The sequence below is a fragment of the Giraffa tippelskirchi genome, chromosome 11 (assembly GCF_054371585.1).
Source record: "Giraffa tippelskirchi isolate mGirTip1 chromosome 11, T2T-mGirTip1v1.2.pri, whole genome shotgun sequence".
NCBI lineage: Eukaryota > Metazoa > Chordata > Mammalia > Artiodactyla > Giraffidae > Giraffa > Giraffa tippelskirchi.
The window spans coordinates 83415622-83427190 of NC_137285.1; the positions used below are offsets into that span (position 1 = coordinate 83415622).

General features: G+C 42.5%; 1 protein-coding gene across 1 annotated transcript; it reads left to right on the forward strand.

Moving 5' to 3' along the window:
- Nucleotides 1–401: 401 nt before the first annotated feature.
- On the forward strand, nt 402–9669 carry LOC145525458 (interstitial collagenase). The gene is made up of 10 exons (XM_081538319.1): nt 402–741; nt 1457–1701; nt 1794–1942; nt 2180–2305; nt 3246–3401; nt 3536–3653; nt 5965–6095; nt 8124–8286; nt 8799–8902; nt 9080–9669. The coding sequence occupies exons 1-10, from the start codon at nt 637–639 to the stop codon at nt 9187–9189; spliced, it is 1407 nt and encodes a 468-aa protein (XP_081394445.1). The 5' UTR covers nt 402–636; the 3' UTR covers nt 9190–9669.
- The last annotated feature ends 1900 nt before the right edge of the window (nt 9670–11569 follow it).

Consider the following 11569-nt stretch of genomic DNA (forward strand, 5'->3'; position numbering starts at 1 on the left):
AGAGTACTGGAGTGGGTAGTCATTCTCTTCTCCAAGGAATCTTCCTGACCCAGAGATAGAATCCAGGTCTCCTGCATCACACTCTTTACCATCTGGGCCACCAGGGAACCCAGGAGAGCCACCCACAAATAAGTGCCTGTCTGTACAGGTGCTGAAAGGACATTCATGTCAGGAGTTTTGCCCTTTGCTTGGGAAGCAAGGTGTGTGTGTACCGAGAGCACTTTATGACCAGCAGAATCAAGTAGCAAAGCCTGCTATTTATTTATTTATTTTTAAGTCTGTGCAGTACTCTGTGATCTGTGTATAAAGAAAGGTCTTTCTCAAACAGGATAGAAATGAATTGGAGAAAACAGTTATTTACATGGTGGATATGTCTCCTTTGCCCACGTCCTGTTTGATAGTAATGAAGATTGCAACACCAAACGACCCCAGATATTCTGCTTGGAGTCACCATTTGTGATGATTAATCACATAGCTAATCAAAGGATGTTATGAAATGTGAGTCAGACAGCCGCCGGCTTCCTGGAAGTTCCAGAACCTGTATATAAAGAGGGAGCTTCCTAGTTGAGACACTGGAGCAGCCGAGAGGTAGGAGCTATCAGATTCCTTAAACTGAGCAGGAAGACAGAGACCAGCATGGCCAGCCTGCCTCTGCTGCTGCTGCTACTCTGGGGCGCGGGGTCTCACAGCTTCCCAGCAGCGACTTCAGAAACACAAGAACAAGATGTGGAGACGGTGCAGGTAAATGCTGAATTTCACATGCCCAAGACGCAAAAGCCTTATCTGTGTTTTTCCACAATACAACAGGATAGTATCCGTATGCAGTTCTGGTGGTGATTTAGTGACTAAGTTGTGTCCAACTCTTTGTGACCCCATGGACTGGAGCCCACCAAGCTCCTCTGTCCATGGGCTTCCCCCAGTGAGAATACTGACATGGGTTGCCATTCTCTTCCCCAGGCGATATTCCTGACCCAGGAATCGAACCCAGGTCTCCTGCACTGCAGGGGGACTCCTGCATTGTGGGCAGATTCCTGCATTGCAGGTGGATTCTTTACTGTCTGAGCTATGAGGGAAGCCCCCAGTATTAGTATAATAGAATTTATTTAAGGATGGATTTCCCACAAAGAGAGATTTTTGTCAGAAAGGGTATTCTCCCCCCAAATATATCTAGCTGTGCATAGACTCATTTTCCACTTAAAAGTGATAGGGAACTAAAGGAATAATATACAAATATGTCTCTATAAAATTGTAATTCTGACTTCATAGTAAATAGTGGTAAGAAGAGTTCTACTCCAAAATGAGTTTCCACCAACAATAAGGATAATAAGGACCATGCAACCTAAATGCAGCCTTTAAAAGTAGTTCTTTGTATCAGCTATGACAGGATAAACAGTCAGTATTTAGTAAAATTAGAGGATTTCCCATTCACTGTTTCAATAATTTTATCTTTCATCAGAAATACCTGGAAAACTACTACAACCTGAACAGTGATGGGAAGAAAGTTGAAAGGCAGAGAAACGGTGGCCTCGTAACTGAAAAGCTAAAGCAAATGCAAAAATTCTTTGGGCTGAGAGTGACCGGGAAACCAGATGCTGAAACCCTGGAAGTGATGAAGCAGCCCAGATGTGGGGTGCCCGACGTGGCTGAGTTTGTTCTCACCCCAGGAAATCCTCGTTGGGAGAACACAAGCCTGACTTACAGGTAAGCAGACTGAGCGCCACAGTGGGAACGCTCTTTCCCATCAGAGCCGGAGAAATGAACTCTGACGTGTCTGTGTTTTATTTCACTTAAAGGATTGAAAATTACACCCCAGATCTGTCAAGAGCAGATGTGGACCAAGCCATTGAGAAAGCCTTTCAACTCTGGAGCAATGTCACACCCTTGACCTTCACCAAGGTCTCTGAGGGTCAAGCGGACATAATGATATCCTTTGTCAGGGGAGGTGAGCTCTTTTTGTAGCACGAAAGTATTCTTACCTTAACTTCCTCTTGCCTTTGAATCACTTCAGCTTTGCAGATAGGTTTCCTTGTTTAAAAAAGAGTGTTGATTTTACGGATTTAAGAAGGAAACAAGATCTCATTTGCTGCAAATTTGTTGGCCTCTTAACAAAGTTAATGCTTACTCTCCTGGGTTAGACTAAGAATCTAGAGAAACATCTGATGAATTCTGTTTCTTGCAGATCATCGTGACAATTCTCCCTTTGATGGACCTGGTGGAAACCTTGCTCATGCTTTTCAACCAGGTGCAGGAATTGGAGGAGACGCTCATTTTGATGATGATGAAAGGTGGACCAACGATTTCCAAAGTAAGTCAGCTTGTCTTGCCTCTCTCAACACTGCCCCTCCTCCCACCTTCTCGGTTCATTGTAATATTGCTTGATTTAACTGATAGAATGCGTTAATAGAAATATGGACTTTTGTGCTACCACTTAGAAAATTAACAATACATTTAGAAAATGTAAGAGAATTACTAAGATGGTTAGTAAGACCATCTTACTGGTTACAAATGGGCTACTCTGAAATTTCTGTTGAGAAAGGGTTGAAAATCTTAATGCTTTCCTTGTGGGCATCTACACGGAATCTTTTTTACTGGAAACACACCAAAGTGTAACAATGTTAGTAAGATATCTAGAAATTAACAGAGAAGATACTATATATATTTTCTAAAATTTCCAGCATTAAGCATCTATCAATCTATAAATAGGAATAAAAAATGTGTTTATAGAAGAATATTGCTTCTCAGTGAAATAATATATGCCATATAACCACTGACAAAATTGACTAGTCTATGCTAGAGCCTTGGTTGGCTGAATTTGCTCTTTAATTGTAATCATAGAATTCAAGTTTTAACCAATCTCTTCACTGGCTTCCCAGATAGCTCAGTGGTAAAGAACCCGCCTGCCAAATACAGGAGACTTGGGTTTGATCCTTGGGTCATGGAGATCCCTGGAGAAGGAAATGGCAACCCACTCCAGTATTCTTGCCTGGGAAATCCCATGGACAGAGGAGCCTAGCAAGCTACAGTCCATGGGGATGCAAAGAGTCAGACATGCCTGAGCATGTAATCTCTTCACTATTAATGAATGCATCCTTCTCACCTTTCAGAAAAAAAATTTGTGTATTTCAAAAAGCTACTGATAAAATAAGAACATTAATCCTTGTACAGTTGTAGATTTCTTCTCAATTAAATGTCTCAAAACTGAAAACGTTTCAAATAATTGCAAATGGGTTTATTGTCCCTTTTAGATTATAACTTGTATCGCGTGGCAGCTCATGAATTTGGCCATTCCCTTGGACTTTCCCATTCTACTGACATTGGGGCTCTGATGTACCCCAATTACATCTTCAGTGGTGATGTTCAGCTAGCTAAGGATGACATTGATGGGATCCAGGCCATCTATGGTGGGTATAAAGAAAAACAGTACAGACAAGGGGTCCTTAAAACATCCATTGTCTGTACCTTTTAAGACGCTTTCATTGGTTATGTAGTTTTCCAAAGCCAGGCAGAAGTAACTTCAGATCTCTTGTTCCTTTAGGAGCTTCCCAAAATCCCGTTCAGCCAACTGGCCCAAAAACCCCAGAAGCGTGTGATAGCAAGCTAACTTTTGATGCTGTAACTACAATTCGGGGAGAAGTGATGTTCTTCAAAGACCGGTAAGACATCAGTTCTTCTGTGTATTTTGTATTTGTAATAATAATAGGACTCACTATTATGGGGCTATATGGGCCACTGCTATGCTTCACACATTATTTATTACATTTGTTTATACACATAATTATAGTTATAATTATAATTAAGTGTAAATAATAGCTTGCTCTTGCACAATATAATGAATTTTTAACAACTATTTTCCCATCATGTATTCTGTCACTTGATTCTCAGAAAAATTAACCACTGAAGTAGCAAATCAGTAAATATAATCCCATTTTACAGATTGGTAAAGTAAAGCAGAGAGAAGGAAAGAGATCCCCAGGGTACTGAGTTCACTGGCAGCAGAGCAGTAATCAGTCTTCTGACCTCTGGTTCAGGCCTCTTCCCGTTTTCTCCCTCTTTGGGATGGTTAAGTACATCAGTATTTTGTTAGGAGAAATCAGTCCTTTTCACCGCACTATCATGCTGATGAGGGTTTGTAGACCCCTTTTAAGTATCATCTTGGAAAAGACAGCCTTTCCAAAGCCTGTGGTCATAACAGGTCTCTGTGCCCCCAACCCTGGGAGGGGACAAAGAAGGGTAGAGGCCATTGCAGGGAGAACCCCCAAAAGCTCATGAGGTCCCGGCCGGGGATGGGGAGTGGATGGTCACAGTGAGTTTCCGTCCTCAGAGGAGGGTCCCAGAGTTCCCTAGGCAGCATGAGACCTCGAGACGTCTAAGTTCCCCTTGGGTGCAGGGGCAGGGTTGCTCTGTTACAGTTCTGATTCCCAAAGGACCAGGAGAATAGTAATAGTCTTTTTCTGAACCGTGCAGTCCAGCACGCTTAGAAAGTAGGGGAGCTTTAAGAGGCTGGCTTCTCCTCGCTCTCCTCTTGGAGTGCTGTTCTACTGAGTCACAGTCACAGCTACTCCAGAAGGCATGGAGTCAGCTCCCACTGTTTCCCAGCCTGTGCTTTACTATCTCGAGTTTAAGAGATAAGGACAGATATATGCAGGGGGAGGCTCAATGCTGGGGAGTGCTAGGAAATGTATGGCTTTCAAGGAAAGCGCTCCGTACAGCAGGACGTGCTCATCAAAGCAAGTACTTGAGGGACGACCCCAAAGAACAGGGCAGAGCCTAAGATCCGCAAGACCTGAGGTCATTTAGATGTCACCAAGTCGCGGAGACATGAAGGCTAGAAACAGTGACGGTGACTGACTTGCCCCAGGTCTCACAGTCAGGCAGAGGCAGGACTGGATCAAGAAGGCCAGAGTCTGCCCTGTGGCTTGGAATCAGGAAAACTTTTCTGCGGATCCACATGACGGTTTATGCTTTGTCTTTACCCAAGTCCCTGTGGACTGTAGAGTCAGTTTTGTCATTAACAAATAATAGGATATGACTGAAGTGACTTAGCATACGTGGGACTGCAGAACCAACTTTGTGAACTGCCGGTCAAAGGAGCACATAGGGAGTGGCTAAGTTTTAAACTACCCTTTGCCTTTTATCAGTCGCATGGCCTTGGACACTTCCCTCTGCCCTCCTGACCTCAATTTCTAATCTGTGAGATGGAAGTAATCTCTTACAGGATTCTGTGACGTAGGGCATGAAGTCGGTAGAGTGTGTACGAAATGCAGAAGGTTAGTGCTGTGTTCTAGCCAGTGCCATTGGAGAATTTTGCAAGCTGGTTGTTAAACAGCATTATTAAAAGTTTAATTATATAAATTTAAAATTACATTTCAACCAAAGGTACTAAAAATAATCATAACTCATCTCTTTGTGTGTGTGTGTGTGTGTGTGTGTGTGTGTTAGTCACTCAGTCATGTCCAACTCTGGGACCCCATGAACTGTAGCCCTAGCCTGCCAGGCTCCTCTATCCATGGAATTCTCAAGGCAAGAATACTGGAGTGGGTTGCCATTCCCTTCTCTAGGGGATCTTTCCAACCTAGGGATCAAACTCAGGTCTCCTCCATTGCAGATAGATTCTTTACCATCTGAGCCACCAGGGAAGCCCCCATCCCTTTGTATCCCTTTGCAATTATTTTGCTATATTTTTCTATTTATTTATATTACTGAGATGGCTTGTGCCTGTATGGGGGAAATACTATACAGTGAGGTACCATTTCAAATCGCTTGAAATCTGCAGTGGTTGGAGTATTTCCACCAAGAAAGAAAGCAAAGGCTGCAGACCAGAACTCCTCTCCACCTCCACTTTGGAAAGCCACATGTTAAACACTTACCCACAGGCCCCCAGCGCAGCCATAGGAGGGCCTGGATGACACCAGAATTTGCTACGGATTTGATCAAAACCTGTTACTTTTATTTTTTTCAAATTAGGTTCTACATGCGCACAAACCCCTTCTACCCAGTGGAGCTCAATTTCATTTCTGTTTTCTGGCCGCGTCTTCCAAATGGACTTCATGCTGCTTATGAGGTTGCCGACAGGGATGAGGTCCGCTTTTTCAAAGGTAATACTTCCAATTTTTGTTGTTTTTTAGTCACTAAGTCACATCTGACTCTTTTTGCGACCCCGTGGATTGTAGTCTGCCAGGCTCCTCTGTCCAATTAGCTTTCGGTTTTTACCAATTGGGGCTTGCCTGGTGGCTCAGAGGGTAAAGCGTCTGCCTGCAATGCGGGAGACCGAGGTTCGATCCCTGGGTGGGAAGATCCCCTGGAGAAGGGAATGGCAGCCCACTCCAGTATTCTTGCCTGGAGAATCCCAAGGACAGAGGAGCCTGGTGGGCCACAGTCCACGAGGTCACAAAGAGTCAGACACGACTGAGAAGCTTCACTTTCACTTTTTACCAGCTAAGATTTCCTCTGCTTTGGGGCTCATGTATGAGATTACATGTATGTATGAGATTCTTTCCATGGACTTTGACAAAATGAGCAGTCTACCGTATCAGTGGGAGTCCATCACCCTAGCTAAGAATCGCAGAGTGCATTTCTAAGGGAAAAAATTTGAGACACAGATTTTCTGGCCTGTTTGTGAATCTGGACTTATGAAAGGATTTTCTGTGCAAACTATGTATTTTAAATCCTCTCCACCTCCCTGGGGTGTCGAGGAATAAAATTGAGAGGAACATTTGAGTTGCTTGGTTTCCTAGAGCTTGTTTTCAAGTTGCTTTCCTGAGAGGAGAAGCTGCCACACGACAGCCAGATGGGGGCGCTGCAGCCTTGCCATCAGAGTAGGCTTCGCAGACCAGCTGCGTGGACACTGTCCCAGGCCTGTGAGAATCACAGAATCTCCCTTAGCATAAGGTCCACAAAGTCCATCTATGTCGTCAGATCCTACTCCAGACCTTCTTGAATGTTACCAAGATTCCTGGGCAATTCATATGTACTTTAAAGTGTGAAAAGTCCTTAATTACCATGAATTGAATGAGGAAAACTTTTTGATTCCATCAGAATAAATCCCAATCCAATGATCCGCTCCTTACTTTGATAACACTATGCCAAATACCAGTTTTTCTGCAAATATATGTTTGGCAGAGTATAGACAAACATTAAGACACCCAACCCAGTAATACTCTCAAGGCAAAGAACTGAAAACAATTCAGATGGGCAATAAACTTTGGAATGGGCTTTCTAGCTCTTTTATAATTAAAATAAACAGGATTTTAGATACACAAAGTTTCAAACTGGTCCCCCCCCCCCCACAAAGGATTAATAAGAATGCTTGTGCAATAAGAACAATGCTGGCTTCAGGATGTAAGACCAGTTTTATTTGACTTGGGGTTTGCTGTGTATAAACATGCAGAATCTTTTTCCCGAGAGATAAATAAGAATACTTGTGCAATAAGAACAATGCTGGCTTCAAGATGTAAGACCAGTTTTATTTGACTTACGGTTTACTAAGTATTGGAGAAGGAAAAGGCTACCCACTCCCATGTTCTGGCCTGGAGAATTCCACGGACTGTATAGTCCGTGGGGTCACAAAGAGTCAGACCCGACTGAGCAGCTTTCACTTCACTTACTAAGTATAAATGTGCAGAATCTGGACACAGTCCAAATTTAAGGATTTGGAACCGTCTTCTAGTTAGATGTAATGATTTCTACCCAGGGTGGCAAGTCATTACAGATTGTGAGTCATTACAACCCTCTGGCCTTTAGGATACCTCGGGGTGAACTTCTGCAGCCTGTGAACAACCTGGAGAAGAAAAGATTTCTATCCCTGTGGTGGCATGATGAACTCTTTAGTCATTTGAACCTCTGGCTTTGGAAAGAGGCCCCCAGCTCCATAAACCAGTCATTCCCAAAGCTGTCTACAGATTAGAATCATCTAGAAAAAAACAACTTAAATATACTAATTTAATTGGTCTGGGGTAGGATATCAGCATCAGTATTTAGAAAAAACCCAAAAATCTCCCTAAATGATTCTGATGTGCAGCGGGGACACTGCCCTCGCACATGAGAAGAAGCATTTAGCTGGAGATCTGCTTCCTGCCTACTGGTGCCCTTGGCAAGGGTTTTCATCCTGGTTTCTTGATTGGCAGGTAACAAGTACTGGGCTGTTAAGGGGCAAGATGTGCTCCACGGATACCCCAGGGACATCTACAGATCCTTTGGCTTTCCGAGAACGGTGAAGAGCATTGATGCTGCCGTTTCTGAGGAAGATACTGGGAAAACATACTTCTTTGTTGCCAACAAATGCTGGAGGTGAAGACTGGGTGCGGCAAATGGGAGGATACCTGTTCTTTCTACATAGAAGTTACTAGATTGAATCATTTAAGACATGAGTCTCATACTGCCTTGGCTGGCTGCCTTTGCTGTGAATGGCAGTAGCTTGTCTAGTTACAAAGTCTATTGACCAACAGTGATCATATGTCCTAGATATCCAGGAAGAGCGTGGGCCTGAATTGAGAAAGATAATGTGAAGAGAAGGGCATTCACCTTCATAGGACTGCTGCAGCCACCAGGAACTTATCTTTCACTGCATTTGACATTAATGGCACCTACTGGAGAAGTTAGAGTTAGATGTTAGAGTTCAGAGGGACCTTATAAATTTTCTAGTCCACCCAGCATCCTATGCACCTTATCTCACCTCCTATTTTATACATAATTTATGAAAAAGTTTTTATTACGTTCTTGGTGATGAATTCCTTATAATGGTTTTGAGAAGGCTACATCTTTAACAAGTAGTTCTGACATTCCAATTATTTGTTGACCAGGTATGATGAATATAAACAATCCATGGATGCAGGTTATCCCAAAATGATAGCAGAAGACTTTCCTGGAATTGGCAACAAAGTTGATGCTGTTTTCCAGAAAGATGGTAAGTGAGTTTATATGTTCCTCTATTTTGTTGCCACAGAATAGCATCAGTATTGTTATTTAGAACAGAAAATACCAAAAATATTTATTCTTACAAATGACTTGGATTTTTTTAATAATTCAGGTTAAACCTAGAAATTGTTTGTATAATATAATGTCTCCTTTGTTTTCCTTCTAGGATTTTTCTATTTCTTCCGTGGAACAAGGCAATACAAATTTGATCCCAAAACTAAGAGAATTTTGACTCTCCTAAAATCTAATAGCTGGTTCAATTGCAGAAAAAATTGACCAATGTTTATAAGGTTAAACAGAAAAATATGTTTTACAAGTCTAGGGGAGGTGTTTCCTGAAGAGCCATATATTTAAATAAAATAAAGTTATTAAGTATAATCTTATTTATACCTCATTCAGCACGTTTTTTATGATTTAGAATGTAATTTTTATACACACTGCTGTAATTTAGTTCCACAAATGAGGCCTAAGTAAGGTCAGGTTTATAGCTTATGGATTCATATGAGCCAGTTTTACAATAAGAGAAACTCTTCCGCAAAATGTAAGACTCTGACATCAATAGCGGGAAACACTTTCAGTGATGTCTTCTCTCAAGAGAGAAAGAGACGAGAGACGAGATACGAGCCTTCACCAGAAGAAAAACAGTTAAGAATGTATGAGCAACCACTACTACCATCCTGATATGCAAGGGACAACTTTGTTATACAGTGTTTTATGTTTGAAATAAAGCCATCCTTGTCTCTACTGTTTCTTAAACTTGTTATTATCTTTGTTTTATTATTATTTCTGATTTTAAAGTCACACAGAGGTTTTCGAATTTGAAATAAGAATTAGACAACTATGCAATATATTCATGTGTGAAATGAGAATAGATGAAAAGTTCAGATATTCTCCATTCTCATGGAATTTACATCATACAGAAAGGGGTAGAATCTATTTTCCATGCCCTTATAAGGATTCCAAAACTGGTTTTAGGTAAGCTCAGTGACAGCATGGCAGTGCTTTCTAAGGGCCTGTCCTTTACTCTCCTTCTGAGTGCACTGAAGGGTTATATTTTCCACAGTTCAGTTTCCTGCAGATGTGGAAGAGAGGGGTGGGAAGTGGCATCTGGATAGTCGTGGCCAGCGGATTGTGCCCAGAAGTGACCACTATCACTTCCAAATGGAAGCCCTGGATGCTGGTGCAAACTTCTCCAGCGCTGTGGGGGTTGCAGAAGCATGCATGCTCATTTGCTCAGTCTGACTCTTTGAGACCCCATGGACTGCAGCCCACCAGGCTCCTCTCTGTCCATGGGGATTCTCCAGGCAAGAATACTGGAGTGGGTTGCCATGCCCTCCTCCAGGGGATCTTCCCAACCCAGACATCGAGCCTGTGTCTCCTGCACCTCCTGCATTGCAAGAGGATTCTTTATTGCCAAGCCACTGGGAAAGCCCCTGTGGAAGCACAGTTTGAGAGAATTTCCACAAGGTGGAATAAGCCTGAATTCTTGGGCCAATGCTCTGAACAGTCACCCAAAACCTCAGTAGATTTTGCTTAAGAAATAAACGTTCACTGTGCTAAGCTACCAAGATTTTAGATATTGTTAAAGCTGCACAACCTAGTTCTCCCAGATGAACACTGTCTAGTTTATCATGCCTGAGTTGGGAGGATGTTAATGGAGATAGGCATTCTGTAGGTAGCCTCTGAGCTCTGTGAGCTTCAGGCACACCTCAGAGGGTGCTCAGTGTATACATGCTCACTCCTTCCATCGTGTCCCACCCTTTGCAACCCTATGGACTGTAACCCACCAGACTTCTCTGTCCCGGGGATTTTCCAGACAAGAATTCTGGAGTAGGTTGTCATTTTCTCCTTCAGGGGATCTTCCCAACCCAGGGATTGAACCCACGCCTTCTGCATCTCTGCACTTCAGGTGGATTCTTTACTGCTGAGGCATAGGGGAATTCCAGAATGTTTACAGACTTCCAAATAGCAGAGAATCTTGGAAATACTTTGAGATATTCATGATTCTGAGGCAGGTAGTTAAGTCAACAATTTGGTCAGCAGTATAACCTTCCCTTTGACCAAGTCCCTCTCATATTAAAATATAGCATAATTGCAGAAAACTGCACATGTAAATATCTCCATCAATGTGTTATCACAAAGTTAACAACCCCATGGAACCCTCACCCAGCTCAAGAAATAAAACATGACTTGTGTCAAGGAGGGGGAATGTCTCCGTTACCCCTCTTAAGCCCTTGTGGCAACACTAATAATAAAATTGACACGAGACAGATTAACAGAAGAAAAAGAAGTTTAACTTAATGCATGCACAAGGAGGTGTCATAGAAATGAGACCTCAAGCAGGCAGCTTCTTTAGATAAAGAAACAATAAATTTGTGAGGAATCGTGAAGACAAAATTAGTGAAGAATCTAAGGAGAGTTTGGTTTGGAGCAGTGAACTGAAGTCGCAAGGATTGTTTATACAGACTTTGAAGTCCTGCGTGTCCTGTGTCTGGTAATAAGGATGTCTTTCCATCTCTAGCTGCAGGGGTGGCACCTGCTTTCAATTTGATCCTCCCTAAGTGCCGTTATGACAGCTGTTTATGATGAGGACTCGCAAAGAAATCTTCCTTTCAAATAGTGCCAATTTAAAGGATTCATCATTTGGCCATTGATG

What these genes read in the sequence shown, in the direction of transcription:
- LOC145525458 (XM_081538319.1), top strand. Translation starts at nt 637, where the DNA reads ATGGCCAGCCTGCCTCTGCTGCTGCTGCTACTCTGGGGCGCGGGGTCT. An exon ending in AAGATGTGGAGACGGTGCAG is followed by an intron (nt 742 to 1,456) that starts GTAAATGCTGAA and finishes ATCTTTCATCAG; the next exon opens with AAATACCTGGAAAACTACTA. An exon ending in TGCTGTTTTCCAGAAAGATG is followed by an intron (nt 8,903 to 9,079) that starts GTAAGTGAGTTT and finishes TTTTCCTTCTAG; the next exon opens with GATTTTTCTATTTCTTCCGT.